A 17500-nucleotide genomic window follows, 5' to 3' on the forward strand; every position below is an offset into this window, starting at 1 on the left:
TCAAAACCAAAAGGAACGCATTGCTGTCTAAATATACCACATATATTTCAAAACTGCATCAATGATTTCCCCTTTTAATGAGGAAGATATTTCAGATAAACTGTAGATGGTAATACACATAGGAATATCCTACCACATAAAAGCCTGGTGAACAGAAGTGGTGATTGCTGTTTTTTTGCTGTATTTGTCACCGCAAACCATATACACTGGCATTCAAAAAAACAGCGCAGACTGAGACACGCTCCAATACAGAGCTGCAGAGCTGGAAGCCTTTCTGCTCAGGAGTGTGGGCTGAGTAAGAGGATAAGAACAGTTGTCAGTGTGCCTGGAAGTGTGAAGGTGGGGATTGAGGAGGAGAGAGCTGAGGTTACGTGTCGGCCATTGCTGACACCTGATCTCATTAGCTGCTTCTCCACGGTTTCAAATACAGAGGGACAACTGGCAACACAAACTGAGAGTCAGGAACCAACCAGCTGTCAGGGCTCCTCTGTGCTCTCCCACCACTCCCGCCCACCGCCACATCCAGCCAATCAGGAGAAAGGAAGAGGTATTACATTCCTTTAACAGCAACATAAAACTAAAAAGTTCATCTTAGAGTGAGGGTACTCTTGGGTTGCTGAAGCATTTATCCTTGATTTGTCCAGGGATTAGCCAGATAAAATGTGAACACAACTTTCTAGAATAAAAAAAAAACCATTTGGTTCTTACTACCAGCATGTAGTCTTTCAGCTTGTTATACTGACTAAACTGAACATGGGCTAAACGTATATAGTAAATATCAATAGTGAGCTCATCAGATGATAAATCAAAGATCAAATGCTCAATACTTCAAGCAAGGTAAGAGCAAATACCTTTGTTGAAAACAGCTGTTTGCCCTTCTGACTTTAACGTACAGGTTAACAGACATCTTCTGAAAGAACCTGACACCTTTTCCTCTCTCCTGATTGGCCTGTGCCTGGCTGTGGGTGTGACCATAGTAACTACACTTCCCAATTCTATGACAGCTAACATGTTCTATATATGTGTATTTCATATATTTATATCTCTCTCCATATTGTGACAGTGGCCGTCTCGATGTGGGTGCGTGGGACGGGCGTGGCCGCTGCGTACTCACAGCCCTCGGGGGTGCGTAGCGTCAGCAGCTCGTTGGTTTTATGCAGCTTGTGGAGGCACTGCGTCTGTACCTTCACCTGGTAGGTGGAGTCCGGCTTCAGCACCGTCAGCCTGCAGCTGCTCTTATTGCTGTGAGTCTCAATGAGAGTCCACTGCTGCACCCCGACCAGCCTGCGCACACACACACACGCAGAGTTACACACACACACACACACACACACGCAGAGTTACACACACACACACACACACACACACACACACACACACACACACACACACACACACATTGTTAGACACACACACACACACGCAGATTTACACACACACACACACACACACACACACACAGAGTTACACACACACACACACACACACACACACACAGAGTTACACACACACACACACACACACACACACACACACATTGTTACACACACACACACACACACACACACACACACACAGAGTTACACACACACGCAGAGTTACAAACACACACACACACACACACACACACACACACACACACACAGTTACACACACACACACACACACACGCGCGCAGAGTTACACACACACACACGCAGAGTTACACACACACACACACACACACACACACACACACACACACACACACACACACACACACACAGTTACACACACACACAGTTACACACACACACTAACACACACACACTCACAGTTACACACAGTTACACACATACACACTCAGAATTACACACATACACACTCAGAATTACACATATACGCATACAACATACATGCTCAGAATTATACAAACATGCTCAGAATTACAAACACGTGGACGCACATGAATATGCACATATGCACACACAGACATGCACATTCACACTCAGAATTACACACTTGCACACACATCCATGCATCCACATGTACACACACACACATAATTGGAATTCATCATAACACAGATGAGGGTGAGAATGAAATGGCTGTCTAAAGTTTCAGGAATCCAACATGTGACTTTTGTACACACTTCTCCCAATAACAACATAAGTGGGTTTCATCAAATACTGTACAGACACTCTGATGAATGAGGCCCACTATCTGTAGCATAACTATTAAAAAGCCCGACACATGAGACAGGAGAATGCTCAAGTGAGAGCACCTTACCTGTAATACACCAGGAAGTAGCAAGACGAGGGGGGCAGGTTTTTGGGTCGGGACCAGGTGAGGGTGACAGCCCCGGAAGAGTCCGAACTCCATTGCAGGTTCTGGATCTTATAGACCAAGGTTTCGGCTGAGGAGAGGAGAAGGGAAGTCACTGAGAGACACACCGACACCAACACAGTGTTACCACTGTGTACTGCCAGCACAGTCCAGCACAGCATTACCATTGTGTATTGCCAGCACAGTCCAACAGCTTTGTACTACCATATGGTCTCAGAGGTGAGGTTAAAACAGTGTTGACAGCACGTCAGTGACGGTGAGGACAGAGCGTCAGTGACGGTGAGGACAGTGTGTCAGTGACGGTGAGGACAGTGCGTCTCACCCGTGCAGTTGTTCTCGTCGCTGTGGTCAGAGCAGTCCATGAAGCCGTCGCACCTCTCGCTGTCTGGGACACAGGCCTCCCCATCCGCACACAGGGTGGCGTTCACACAGGACAGAGGCCCCCGGGTCGCTGGGAGGGAGGGAGGCACGGGGTGTCAGTGTATACAGCTGCTACCCGTCACCTGCACGGAGCTGCTACCCGTCACCTGTATGGAGCTGCTACCTGTATGGAGCTGCTACCTGTCACCTGCAGAGAGCTGCTACCTGTCACCTGCACAGAGCTGCTACCTGTCACCTGTACGGAGCTGCTACCTGTCACCTGTACGGAGCTGCTACCTGTCACCTGCACGGAGCTGCTACCTGTCACCTGCACGGAGCTGCTACCTGTCACCTGTATGGAGCTGCTACCTGTCACCTGTACAGAGCTGCTACCTGTCACCTGCACGGAGCTGCTACCTGTCACCTGTACGGAGCTGCTACCTGTCAACTGCACGGAGCTGCTACCTGTCACCTGTATGGAGCTGCTACCTGTCACCTGCACGGAGCTGCTACCTGTCACCTGTACGGAGCTGCTACCTGTACGGAGCTGCTACCTGTCACCTGTACAGAGCTGCTACCTGTCACCTGTACGGAGCTGCTACCTGTCACCTGTACAGAGCTGCTACCTGTCACCTGTACAGAGCTGCTACCTGTCACCTGTACGGAGCTGCTACCTGTCACCTGTCTGCAGCTACTTTAGCAACACAACTGCAGCAGAGCTGTCATTCTGAGCCACACTGAGGGAGTATAATACTGTGTGTAATGTGTGTATAATGATCAGTGTCCTTTGTAGTTATTTTGCTGAGGGAGAGTGGGAGCAAGTGGGAGTAAGAGAAAGAGAAAGACAGAGACAGAGAGAGAGGGGCACACAAAGAGGGAGTAAGAGAGAAAATAGAGAGGGGGAGGCAGAGAGACACAGAGAGAGAAAATGAGAGAGAGGAGGAGGGAGAGAGACACGAAGAGACAGAAGAATAGAGACACAAAAAGACAGAAAGAGATGAGTGAAAGAGAGAGAAAGAGGGAGGAGGAGAGATAGAGAAAGGCAGTAAGAGACCGGTGAGAAACAGATCGGGTCTCATGCCAGGCTCGCAGGCCGGCAGGGTACTCACGGCAGCGGGCCTCGTCGGAGCCGTCCCGGCAGTGCGGCCGCCCGTCACAGCGTTGCCAGGAGGGGATGCAGACAGGGGGCCGTTGGCATAGAAACTGCCCCCGGGCACAGCGGCCAGGAGGGAGGGCGGGAGAGGGCGGAGCAGTGGGCACAGGGGCGTGGGTCACAGTGCCGTTAGAGCCTGAGAGACACAAACAAGCACCTGTCACACAGCGCTCACTGATTGGCCAGCAGTGGCATGGTGGGAGGGGCCTTTGACTGAGGGGAGGGGCTCTACATGCAGTATTTATGAGCAAGTAACCAATTAAGGCTCCAAACAAACTGCTCTCCTTCTTGGCCATCTCTGTGTGCTCTCTCCTCATGCGCTGACTGCAGGACTGGCACCAGTTACCTTTCCAGCTCTCCATTACCTGACTGAAGCTTCTTCAGTTTGAGCCAACACTGCACTTAAACTACTGGCTGTTTTCTTTGCTTGTACAGTATTCAGAACTGAGCTCGTACAGCATTCAGAATCGAGCTCGTACAGCATTCAGAATCGAGCTCGTACAGCATTCAGAATCGAGCTCGTACAGCATTCAGAATCGAGCTCGTACAGCATTCAGGCATTCAGAATCGAGCTCGTACAGCATTCAGAATCGAGCTCGTACAGCATTCAGAATCGAGCTCGTACAGCATTCAGAATCGAGCTCGTACAGCATTCAGAATCGAGCTCGTACAGCATTCAGAATTGAACTCATGCTTACAAGTCAACTGTTTCATGTTTGGTTCCCATCAGTTCTCCTAAAATTTGTTGAATGATTACAGTTTTTTAAGATTCTTACCTGTGGGGCAGCCCACCTCGTCGGAGCCATCGGGGCAGTCTGCGTACCCGTCACACACCCAGGTGTTGACGATGCACGCCCCAGAGCCGCAGTGGAAGCGGTTTGGGGAGCAGGAGACCGGGCCAGGGGCCGGCGTGTGGGGAGTGACCCCCCCTGCAGAGAGAGAGACACACGCACACACACACGCACACGCACACACACACACGCGCACACGCACACGCGCACACGCACACACACGCACACACACGCACACACACGCACACACACACACGCACACACATGCACACACGCACACACACGCACACACGCACACACTATTTCAGGTTCTTCATAAGGAGCAGAATTACAGGCGCTGCAGTAGAGGGTGCTGTGATGGGGACTTCCTGCTTCCTGTTTGCTGTTTCCTGTACCTGTGCAGTGGACCTCGTCAGACCAGTCCCCGCAGTCGTTCTCTCCGTCACACTTCCACCAGGTGGGCACACAGCGGCCGTTGCCGCACTCGTACTGGTAGTACCGCGAGCAGCCCGGAACATCTGTGGAGGTACCTGCAGCGAGACACAACAACCTCAGAGGGAGACGTACACACAGGGATCCTCTTCTGTCTGAAAGGATAACGCTCAGACACTCAGTGCCCTTCAGCGGAGAGGACTGACAGGGCGGAGCTCAGGTGGGAGGGGCAGGGACCCAAAGGACTCGGGCTGTGGCACGAGGCAGCAGGGCTCTGGCAGGAGGGGGCGGGGCTCTGACAGAGGGGCGGTGCTCTGGCAGGAGGAGGCGGGCTCTGGCTGGAGGAGGCGGGGCTCTGGCAGAGGGGGTGGGGCTCTGGCAGAGGGGGCGGGCTCTGGCTGGAGGAGGCGGGGCTCTGGCAGGAGGGGCGGGGCTCTGGTTGGAGGGGGCAGGCTCTGACTGGAGGGGGCGGGCTCTGGGCTCACCACAGTTGGCTTCATCGGAGTAGTCCCCACAGTCGTCCATCCCATCACACTTCCACTCCAGGCTCACGCACACACCGTTCGCACACTGGAAGTTATACGCGTCACACGTCTTCTCAAACTCCGCCCGTGTGGCTGCAGGGGGAGGAGACAGGCTCAAATCAACCAATCACAGACAGGGACACGGCCCCATCACAGGCAGTCATTACAAAGAAAGCATTCGCCTGTTGACAGGCCTGGAGGAGGATGCTGAGCTGCCCCCCTCTGTGGGGCTGAATGTTCCCTGTTCACAGCAGCGATGGTGTTTTATCTGCAGATGCATCTTACATAAGAGGCCCCAGAGAGCAGCAAATGCTGCCACATACAGCATTTCTCCTTAAGGCAGAAACTCCATGCATTCTGAGCACCGCTGTAAGAGTGTGATCTGTAAGATCTATGAAAGTGTTTTAATATTCTGATCCTTTTTCATTTTATTACTCGTCTTTTGACATGAAGCAGGCTGAATAACCTGCATATTTGGGCACATAATTAGCGAATGAAACGATTTTATATTTAAGTCACTGAAATTTGTGCTGTCAGACTGGTCTGCTTGCAGGGTGTGTCACTGAGGAGGGAGGGATTGACAGCAAGGGGGGGGGGGCTCACGGCAGGCAGCGTAGGCGGGGTCCTCGTCGGACCCATCCTCACAGTGCCGGACTCCGTCGCACACCAGAGACTGGAACAGGCACTGCACACGGTTCCGGCACACAAACTCCATGTAGCGCGTGCAGAGGGGGTCTGCAGGGGGCGACAGAGAGACACACGTAAGTAAGTAAGTGAAATTTATTTGTATAGCACTTTTCACAGACACAAGTCACAAAGTGCTTTACAAGAGCATTACACAACAACATAAAAGAGAGAAAGATAGATACATAGAAGAAACATAGAAGATGAAGTGACCACCCAAGCCACGTGTATAAAAAGAACAAAACTAAAAACTAAAAAACACAATACATAACAAAATACACAATAAATACATAAAATGCATACAGATTACCCAAACGTCTATCTAAACAGATGTGTCTTTAACTGCCTTTTAAAAGAATCCACAGAATCAGCAGACCTTAAGGGTGTGGGCAGAGCATTCCACAGTTTAGGCGTAACTGCCTCAAAAGCTCGATCGCCACGGGTCTTTAGGCATGGGACAGACAGTAAATTTAGCTTATTTAACCTTAGCTTATTTAAGAGAGCAAGGGTGAGGGTGAAGCAGGTCAGCCACATAAGCAGGAGCCTGACCGTGCAATGCTCTGTAAAGAAGCCACCGTAGCATCATCAGCACGGGAAGCTTTCGGGGTGCACGCAATCGGACGGATCACTCGGGCACCACGGTGATCCCAACTGTAACAAAGGCACAGGCGAGGTAGCTGCAGATCCACCAAGCCACGGTGAGGGTCAGGGAACACTGCTCGCAGGTAAGGTGATCTGGTGGGGCTGCACCGGGGCCATACAGCGACGGACTCTCCCACCTCAACACCAGGGTAGATCAGCATGGGCCTTATGGTCACAGGGATACAATTCTGGAGATTGGCAGCAAAGGCTTGCGTCCAGAGACGTCAGGATTTAACTTGAGAACCAGCCCTGGTTCCTCACCTCCTACGACGCTTCTTAGCCGACAACCCTAGCTTTCCCTTCCAATCACACAGCAGCAATAAGCCATGGGACGATGAGCAAACAGCCAGGGGTGGAGGTGGACAGTTCCCGACAGCGGACAGACTATCCATGGAGTTTGAGTCGACACTGACTTACCGCAGTGCTGCTCGTCGGTGCCCCCTGGGCAGTCCTTCACGCCATTGCAGTGAGCGCTGGAGTGCAGGCAGGTGCCGTTGGAGCACAGGAACCCGTTACAGCGACCACCCCCTGGGGACAGCACACAGGTACAGTCACTGACCGAGAGGGGGTGGGGGGGTGTGTGTGTGTGCGTGCATATGCACATGAGACTGTGTGTGTGCGTATGTATATGCACATGAGTGTGTGTGTGTGTGTGTGTGTATGTAGGGTACAAGGTGTTGAGACTCTGTTCTGTCTCTTCAATTGAAGTGTGTTAGGTGGGTGCAGTAGAATGTGACTGAGTTGTTGTGTATCCTGGTATCCAGCATGTTTGGCCCTCAACAGCTGACCTTGGATCAGCTAACTCCAAAGTTCTAACATTTCTAACACCTCTGTGCAAGTTTGAAGCTGATCCAAGATCAGTGAATGGGGAAAAAATCAGCCACCTCCACACACAGCAGTGTGTGTGTGTGTATATAACACTTGCAGCTGCAGTGGAGGCTCACAGGAAGAGCAGTAGTATACAGTGAGCAGGTGAAGTGGTATACAGTGGGTGGGTGATAGGTGCATTGTGGGAAGTGTAGTCTGTTCCGGGTTCTGACCGCAGTGTGAAGGCTCCTCATCAGATCCGTCCTGACAGTCGTCATCTCCGTCACACACCCAGCGCTGTGGAATGCAGTGACCCGTGTGGCACTGAAAACTGCTGACCTCACAGGTGTGATCGCCCACTGGGGGGAAGAAAGGGATAGAGAGAGGGACAGGGGGAGGAAAGGGAGAGGGAGAGGGAGAGAGAAAGTGTAGCATTAACTTGGTACAGAATCAGCAAGGGCACTCTGGTCGCTGAATAAGGCAGGCAAGCCAAAGAGAGCAGGCTTCACTGTGTATTCACTGTAGCCCGGGTGCCTGAGGGTGAGACAGAGGAGTGTTTCCTCCTTTCCAGCCCCAAATACCTCCCCACAGAGGGACTGCCTCTTCCCTCAGGCCCCTAAACGCAGCAGCCGGTCTTCACTCCACTCTAACAGAGGGTGAAAGCCATGGAGAGGAGCTGAAACAGGAGACACCAACTCAGCCTGCCTGATCCTGCCAAAGCAAGGAATATCTAATATATATATATATATATATATATATATATAGTATCTAAATTGGCCTACCTGCATACATACTTATACGTATCTTTTAGGGTGGGGAGTATGAATGCCTTTTATACCGCTTTTGTTGTTGTATGGGTCCTTTTTTGTTAATGTTTACAGTTTAGCTTGAAGGAGCAGGAGGAAGAGAGGGTGGGAGGACTACATAACTCAGTGTGTGAACCTGAAATGTGACACGGTCCCCTTCCTGTTCATTCCTTCAGCTGAGGGACATGGCCTGGTGCTGGCATGGATCATAGAGTCTCTGGTGGACTAAGTGGTCATTGCTTTCATGGACTCTGTGCCGTGATCTGGTGTTGACTGTCTTCAGGTCGCCCTCATTTACATTTACATTTATTTATTTAGCAGACGCTTTTATCCAAAGCGACTTACAAAAGTGCATACAGTAGGTACAGCGACAGTACGGGGACAGGATGTGTACAGTTCCACAATGAGACAGTTCTCAGCTGAGAGCAAGGTCTGTTTGAGGACGCAGTACTATCAGATTGACTATGCCGCTCCCTTGCCTCCCGTCCCCTAGGTATGCTGCCATAATGTTAGCCTGCCGGGGTTTTTCCTTGTTGCACACCTTTTTCTCTGCCCCTCCTCTCCTGCCTCTCTGTTCTACATCCCTGCCATTCTTATCATCCACTAACCACTGTTTTCTGTTTGCTTCCTATCCCTGCCCATCAAAGCCAACTGCTTTCCAAGAACCGGACATCCTAGGAGACATTGTTACAATCACTTGGCTGTTAACTACTATTGTCTATCAATCGTAAATGTCTTAAAGTACATTGCATAACTTGTCTTTAACTCTATCTTCCCAGTGCCGGCCAGAAGCAGATGGGCCCCCCCTCTGAGCCCGGTTCTGCTCAAGGTTTCTTCCTGATAGGGAGCTTTTCCTTGCCACTGTTGCCTTAGGCTTGCTCTCATGGGGTCTCAGGCCTAAAGCTGCTTTGTGACAACTTGTGTTGTAAAAAGCGCTATACAAATAAAAATGAATTGAATTGAATTGAATAAAAAGGGTTGTGCGGTTTTTGGCTCTCACACGTTTCTGAATGTGCAGCTTAAAAACTGGTCTAATGCCTTGCTGACAGATTTCATTTTCATGGAAGAGACTTCACTTCTTCCGAGTGGGGCAGCTCTTCGCCCTGGCCCCACCCCTCTCACCCGTGCAGTTGACCTCGTCTGACCAATCCCTGCAGTCGTTGTCTCCATCACAGCGCCAGGCATCCCGCACACACACGCCCCTTGCACACGTGAACTCTCCTGGCCCACACTGGTGAGACTCTGCCAGAGGGAAACATGGGGGTCAAGCCTGCACACACACACACACACACACACACACACACATGCTCACACACACATGCTCACACACACATGCTCACACTCACACTCACACTCACACTCACTTACACACGCACACTCACTCACACACACACACACACTGGTGACGTTGCGAGGGAAAGGCTGCACATAAAACACACACACACTGCACACTGCATGCACTACACACACACTACATCCATACTACATACACACACCCACCACACACTCTCATTAAATTTAAAACACACACACACACACACACACTCACACACACTACATCCATACAACATACACATACCCACCACACACTCTCTCATTAAATTTAAAACACGCACACACACGCACTCACACACATGCACACACACACATGTACACACACACATGCACACACACACACACACACACACACGGCTCTGCTCTCACCGCAGTGCTCCTCGTCGCTGTTGTCCCCGCAGTCGTCCTCATGGTCGCATTTAAAGGCCAGTGGGATGCAGGAGCCAGACACCACACAGCGAAACTGCACCTCAGGGTCACATGACGTGGTGGCTGTGGAGAGAGGGGGGACAGAGGCGCTGTGAACACACCCAAGACACAGCCTCTCAACACTCACCACAGAAACACCAACACTGAACACTCACCACAGAGACACTGCCACTGAACACACACCACAGAGACACCAACACTGAACACACACCACAGAGACACTGCCACTGAACACTCACCACAGAGACACTGCCACTGAACACACACCACAGAAACACTGCCACTGAACACACACCACAGAGACACTGCCACTGAACACTCACCACAGAGACACCAACACTGAACTCACACCACAGAGACACAAACTGGAGGCATTGGGGGAGAGATTCAGGAATGGGGGGATATGGAGGTCGTGGGGGGGGGGGGGGGGGGGGGGGGGGGGTTACTCACGGCACTCCAGCTCGTCGCTCATGTCCCCACAGTCGTTGTCACTGTCACACTTCCAGATGCTGCTGACGCACCTGCCGTTTGCGCAGCGGTACTGGTTGGGCAGGCAGGTGTGTTCTGCGGACAGACGGACAGACAGACAGACAGGAGGAGAGTACAGACCCTGCTGATTCCCTCTTTCCACACTAACAAAACCGCATTTCGCTGCATCTTCAGGTACCTACGCAGGTCATTTCTGCTGCAAGTCCCTCCTTAGAGCTCTTCATGCAGACTGAAGGAGTGACGGTCAAATCTTTGAATCTGTGAAATCATTCCGAGCCTCTCCTCCTCGCCTCTTCCCGCCGTCCCTCCTTCCCGCCCCTCTGGCCCCGGACGCACTCACCTGACCGCATGCAGGTGCTGTTTTGCAGCTGGTATCCTGCGGGACACTGGCACTGGACCTCCCCGGAGGGCGTGAGAGTGGTTGGCGCCCCCTCTGGGCAGACGCAGGTATAACGGTGGCCAGGCCGGGGCAGACACAGCAGACTGCACGGCCTATCCACACAGGCGTTGTGACCTGGAGGGGCGGGGCCACAGAGCAAAGACCGTGAGCAGAGAGAGACAAACCAAGCCAGAGCAGCAGAGTTCTGTGACCCCAGCCTGACCCCAGCGTGACCCTACAGCAGGCATCACATTTATTCCTTTAGCAGATGCTTTTATCCAAAGCGACGTACAAAGGTAAATATAGTAGGCAAACAGGCACAAGGGCAAGATGTGTACAGGTCATACAAAGCAGACAGTACAGTTAGTAAGGTTACATATATCGAATACAATCACGACCTGGTTATCCCAGTCCTAGTCATTAGATTTTCCCTGCTTTCTGAGGATCAATCCCAGCATGCAACTGCCCTTACAGAAGCCCCTCACCATGCCCTGGGGATACATTATAGAGTCCCCTGTGGAGGACATCCCAGAACACTGTAGCTGCTATACTTACACACAGGGGGACTGTTTCCTATACAATACCACACTCTTAGTATAAATACAAAGTAATAATTAAATGAGTAATTATTATGCATGTGTGCATGGTAACGGTCTTCCACACAGAGCTGCCTGCAGATCTCACCTCTCGCCTTGCCCCTGTAGAAGATCTTCAGATCCATCACCCCGGTCAGGCGGCCCACCAGCAGCTCACCGTCCAGGGAGCCTGACTTCGGGGCCTTGAAAATGGCCATCCGCGACCAGTCATCCCAGTACAGGTCATTCTGAACACACACACGCAGACACACAGACGCACACACACACACGCACACATGCACGCACGCACACACACATACAACAAATAACACACAACACGCAAGTGAGTTTCATGAGGTCTGTGGATAGTCAGCATTCTGTTAATATGCATAATTATTAGGACAACATAAGAACTGACATATTTGACCACTGCACTTCCCGTGATTTTGTATCTGTATTTCTGTTAAATGTGTCCTCCTGCAGTATCAGCGTCTCTGTACCTTGAAGACGGCGATGGCGTAGGGGTGGGGCAGGCCCTCCATCAGAACGCTGCGTTGTCTGCCCATGAAGTCGGCTTTCTCGATGCGGTCTCCGAACGCCTCGGTCCAGTACAGCCAGCGGTCGTCCGCGGCGATGCCGTTTGGCCAGCGCACGCCGTCCGACACGATGCAGGACACGTTAGACCCATCCATCCCCGCCCGGTACACCCCCGCCGCCCGGTCCCCCCAGTCCGTCCAGAACATCAGGCTGTGGAGAGACAGCTGCCGGGTCAGCGCTCACACAGAACCGGACTCAGCGCTCACACAGAACCGGACTCAGCGCCCACACAGAACCGGACACAGCACTCATACAGAAGTGGACTCAGCGCTCACACAGAACTGGACACAGTGCTCACACAGAACCGGGGTCAGCGCTCACACAGAACCGGACACAGTGCTCACACAGAACCGGGGTCAGCGCTCACACAGAACCAGACTCAGAGCTCATACAGAACTGCGTTCACCTTTCACAACTAGGTTAATCTCCCATACAGAACTGGGCTCATCACTCACCCAGAACCAAGAGTGAAAAAGGTTTAAAAGAAGCTGCAGTGGATTTGTGACACAGTCACACCCAGGGGAAGTACTTGGATCTACCAGCGTATATAAGTCAGCCTTACACGGACCTTGGACTTGGTTTGGGTTTGCGTGTTCAATTAAATGCTTTCCCTGGGGTTCATGGAAAAATGCTGGTGTCATTCTTACAGAAAAGTTTCAGCTGCTACACACACATGCATATGAAATGAACAACTGGTGATTTTTTCATAGATGCATTCAGAACCAGTGAGGTTTTGGGTTGTAGTACGGTCAGACGGTGTTGTGCAGTTAGGGGGTGTTATGTGGTTTGGGGGTATCCTGCGGCGTGGGGGTGTTGTGTGGTTTGGGGTCTGCAGTCTTGGTGTCATGCAGGTGTCATGCAGGCTGGGGGTGTCAGGGGGTGTCGTGCGGTACCTCTCCCCGGGTATCAGCACCAGTGCTCTGGGGTGCTCCAGAACAGAGGAGTTCAGCAGGGTGTGGCGCAGGTCTCCATCCGGATTGGACACCTTCAGAAGGGGAAGAGAGGCGTGGGTGAGCAGCCAAAAACACACCAGAGAGCGCTCGTTTTTACTCATGGACAAATGCCTGACAGATGCAATCAGTGCCAGTGTGTGTGTGTGTGTGTGTGTGTGTGTGTGTGTGTGTGCGCGCCAGTGTGCGTCTGTTCACAAAAACAATATCCATATCTTACCAATATGTCTGCCAATACAATATTCATACATTAATGACATGTTATTACTACGTAATACTATATTATTACCATGTTATTAACAAAACTTCCTTCTGTTTCCTCACCTCGATCTTCTGTGCTCCAGCATCCACCCAGTACAGCAGCCTGCTGATGGGGTCAAAGGTCAAGGCCTCCACGTTCTGCAGACCCCTCCTCACGACGACCTCCTGGCCGGAGCTGCCGTTCAGACACAGCCTCTGCAGGGGGTCACACACAGAGAAAAGAGCATCACTCATGCATAGAGAGGCACACACACAGACAGCGTCACACATTCAGAGAGCGTCACACATTCAGAGCGTCACACACTCGGAGAACGGCACACATTCCAGGAGAACTGTGTTTCCCACCTGTATGTTGTCGAGTGCGATGTCGGCCCAGTATAGGCAGTTGCGCTCGTAGTCGAAGTCCAGGGCGACGGCCTCCCGCAGGCCAGACAGGGGCAGCGTCTGCTCAGTGCCGGTCGCCAGGTCGTAGCGGTGGATGGAGTTGCGCACCGCGTACAAAATGAACTCATTACTCTCTGCAGGGAGAGGAAGCACGGGACAGAACATCTGCATTTCATACGGAGAATACCATTCACCCGAAAACCAGCCAAACATTTCAAATTCTCTACACGCATTTCATTACTACTTAGACACTTAGATATTAATATCATAAAAATATATTAATATCTTAAAAAGATATTATTCCACATTCAACATGCCCACATATAAATACATGTATGGTTATATATAATCTTTTAAAACTATTTCTTAGAATTTTCCTCCAACAAAAATTCCTGTAATTAAGAGGTTAACCCCATTTCCCTCTTCTTTCATCTGTTATTTCACTATCAAATGGATTTAAATCATCCTTCCAGCACCACACTCCTGGTCATCAGGATCTCAGTCAGGTACTGTCCAAGCTGAACAGGGCTCTGCTCAAAGGCCCACAATGCATCTGTAAGTGGGCTGATGGGAACTGAAGTTCTGAGGTTGACACAGCTACTGCAAAAGCACTTCATCTTCCATCAGCCTCTTTGCCTCAGCCTCTGTCTACTGCCTTCAAACACTTAGTGAATGTAAAAAAGGGCTTGTGCAGAGATCTCAAACTAAACTTTTATCAAAAGGCAGACGATGGGAGCTGCATTAACAGTGAGTCTGACCTGCATCCAGAACGTGTGAGACACAGAGTGTGCAGGGGGAGTGTGTAGGAGGGAGTGTGTTATGGGGAGTGTGCAGGGGGGAGTGTGTTGCGGGAATAAAGAGCACCTCCCACAGGGCAGGGCATCATCTCTCCGTCCAGCCTGGCCTCCACGTCCCCCCCACTGCAGCTGTCCCCCGACACCTTCCTGTACCTGCAGCACACACACACACACACACACACATTACAGCAACACACACACACACACACACATACGTTACAGCAACACACACACACACACACACACACACACACACACACACATACGTTACAGCACACACACACACACACACACACATACGTTACAGCAACCGCACACAGACACACATTCACACATGCGTGCACACACACGCACATGCACACACATACATAACACAAATGCAGCATGAATACACAAGGCAACAATCATAACACACACATACACAATGACACAAACCCACAGCATATATGCACAAGGCAAGAAAGCAAACACACAAACGTACAAACACACGCACAGATGCAAACCAAACAGTTACTCATTAAACAGCACGACTGTGAATGAACACCAACAGCTCCAGGGAGCAATCACACTGAAGCAGCAAAGCCAACCCTGAACCTTCATCACTTATACAGTAACAGTATTACTTAACAGTATTTTTCACTTTCAGACACTAGGTGGAGTTATTGTCAAAGGCAAGGAAGTCCACACCACTAACACCGTCTCCCCTTTCTCATATTGCACATAGACCGTACCATGTTCACATTATAACAAAGATATCCTGGTACTTATTTCATCATAAATACATGAAATGTACCTATAGCATCCTAGACCTGACATTTTGGAAGATCTGAGAAACCTGGAGTTTAAACTAAATTTACTGACATTCCATGCTATGATAACAGGAATTTGTCAGCTTTCGCACAGGGCCACTCATAAAACACATGCTTATCAGCGTGCAGAGACATGTGGTCAGCAGCCAAAGCTTCCTGTACCCTGTACATGCCTCCTCTGTGAGCTTCAGATTTCGGCGTCTCTCAGGCGCTGGTGCACACAGTTTCTGTGCTGTTATGAGAGTGATTTACAGTTACCCAGCTGCAGAAACAGGCTCCCCGAGAGTACGCATTGCTGCTGTGCACCTGTAGGGGGCGCTGGGTCAGAGGGGGTGACAATGCCGTTTCCTCACCCTTTGCTGCGCCTGTAGGTGGTGCCCACGGGGCAGGGCACAGGAGGGGCGTACAGACTGCCCGAAAACTCCGGGTCAGGAACACAGACCTCCAGCGACAGGTCCTCACTCAGCCTGAAGCCGTAGTCACTGCAGGGGGGAAGAGAGAGGACCCATCAGAGAGGTTTGCTGGGCTACCTGCACTCCTAACCCAATCCCTGTGAGAGAGGGCGGCAGAGGGGAAAAGAGGGGAGAGAGGGAGAGAGGGTGAGAGGTGTGAGGGGAGAGAGGGTTACCACTCGTAGTCGCGGCGGGTGCAGGAGCAGTTGGACACGCTGACGGGCCGGTCGAAGTCCTCTCCGTTGAAGCAGGTGGCGTGGGGGGTGCGGCGCTTGAATACCAGCTCCCGCCCCAGCAGGCAGGAACTGCCCCGTTCATCCGACGGAGACCAGCGCTTATAATCCCCCTCCGTGCACGGGACACCTAACAGCACAGAGAGAGAGCTAAATACACACACACACACACACAGATAAATACACACACACACACACACACACAGATAAATACACACACATACACACACACAGATAAATACACACACACACATAAATACACACACACAGATAAATACACACACACAGACACAGATAAATACACACACACACAGATAAATACACACACACACAGATAAATACACACACACGCACACACACACACACTCACGCACACACACACTCACGCACACACACACACACACACACTCACGCACACGCAGATAAATACACACACGCATGCACGCACGCACGCACACACGCACACACGCACACACGCACACACGCACACACGCACACACACACACATCCCCCCCCCCCCCCTCCCGGTTTGCTGTGCTCACCCAGCACGTCGCTGGCGTTGAGCTGCAGGATGAGCCAGCTGTGTTGCTGCTCAGCGTAGGAGCCGAAGATGGTGAAGATGGTGCTCTTCTCCCCCGGCTCCGTCAGCAGCTGGTACACCTGCACCGCCTCCTCCGAAAACCGGAACGACGTCCACGTCTCACCCTCGTTAGTGCTGAACCTGAGGGAGACACACCGAGATGAGCACTCACAGACACACGCGACACACAGGAATACGTCACACATGGCTTGTATGCGCATGCGTGTGTGTGTGCGTGTGTGTGTGTGTGTGTGTGTGAGTGATTAACGTGTGTGTGTGTGCATGCGTGTGTGAGTGTGTATGTGTGCGATTAGCGTGTGTGTGCATGTGTGTGTGCATGCGTGTGTATGTGATTAGCGCGCGTGTGTGTGATTAGCGTGTGTGTGATTAGCATGTGTGTGTGTGTTGGCAGCACTCACTTGAGCTCTGTGGTGGGTCCTCCCTGTGGGATGGCCATCAGGATGCCGCCATGGTCTCCCCAGGTGTAGAAATGAGGGCCGGCCAGGGCCTGAGGAGCAGGGCCACAGGGGAGAGAGAGGAGCAGGGCCACAGGGGAGAGAGAGGAGCAGGGCCACAGGTGAGAGAGAGAGAGAGAGGAGCAGGTGCACAGGTGAGAAAGAGAGAGAGAGAGGAACAGGTACACAGGTGAGAGAGAGGAGCAGGGCCACAGGTGAAAGAGAGAGAGAGAGGAGCAGGGCCACAGGTG

General features: G+C 51.5%; 1 protein-coding gene across 2 annotated transcripts in view; it reads right to left on the minus strand.

The window, feature by feature from the left end:
- LOC118783067 (sortilin-related receptor-like) overlaps positions 1-17500 on the minus strand; it is a 50666-nt gene that overhangs the window by 8479 nt on the left and 24687 nt on the right. For both annotated transcript variants that reach the window (XM_036536741.1, XM_036536742.1), the window contains 24 exons: positions 17214-17302; positions 16757-16935; positions 16158-16344; positions 15883-16011; positions 14788-14873; positions 13885-14057; positions 13603-13734; positions 13222-13313; positions 12232-12478; positions 11841-11979; positions 11118-11291; positions 10739-10852; positions 10229-10351; positions 9647-9766; positions 7952-8077; positions 7329-7439; positions 6189-6320; positions 5547-5678; positions 5025-5159; positions 4615-4767; positions 3795-3974; positions 2648-2776; positions 2269-2395; positions 1115-1284 (listed from right to left, as the gene is read on the minus strand). In XM_036536741.1, coding sequence (XP_036392634.1) covers positions 1115-1284; positions 2269-2395; positions 2648-2776; positions 3795-3974; positions 4615-4767; positions 5025-5159; positions 5547-5678; positions 6189-6320; positions 7329-7439; positions 7952-8077; positions 9647-9766; positions 10229-10351; positions 10739-10852; positions 11118-11291; positions 11841-11979; positions 12232-12478; positions 13222-13313; positions 13603-13734; positions 13885-14057; positions 14788-14873; positions 15883-16011; positions 16158-16344; positions 16757-16935; positions 17214-17302 — 3379 coding nt within the window. The remainder of the gene's footprint in view (positions 1-1114; positions 1285-2268; positions 2396-2647; positions 2777-3794; positions 3975-4614; positions 4768-5024; positions 5160-5546; positions 5679-6188; positions 6321-7328; positions 7440-7951; positions 8078-9646; positions 9767-10228; positions 10352-10738; positions 10853-11117; positions 11292-11840; positions 11980-12231; positions 12479-13221; positions 13314-13602; positions 13735-13884; positions 14058-14787; positions 14874-15882; positions 16012-16157; positions 16345-16756; positions 16936-17213; positions 17303-17500) is intronic.

Source organism: Megalops cyprinoides, chromosome 9 (assembly GCF_013368585.1).
Source record: "Megalops cyprinoides isolate fMegCyp1 chromosome 9, fMegCyp1.pri, whole genome shotgun sequence".
Lineage (NCBI taxonomy): Eukaryota > Metazoa > Chordata > Actinopteri > Elopiformes > Megalopidae > Megalops > Megalops cyprinoides.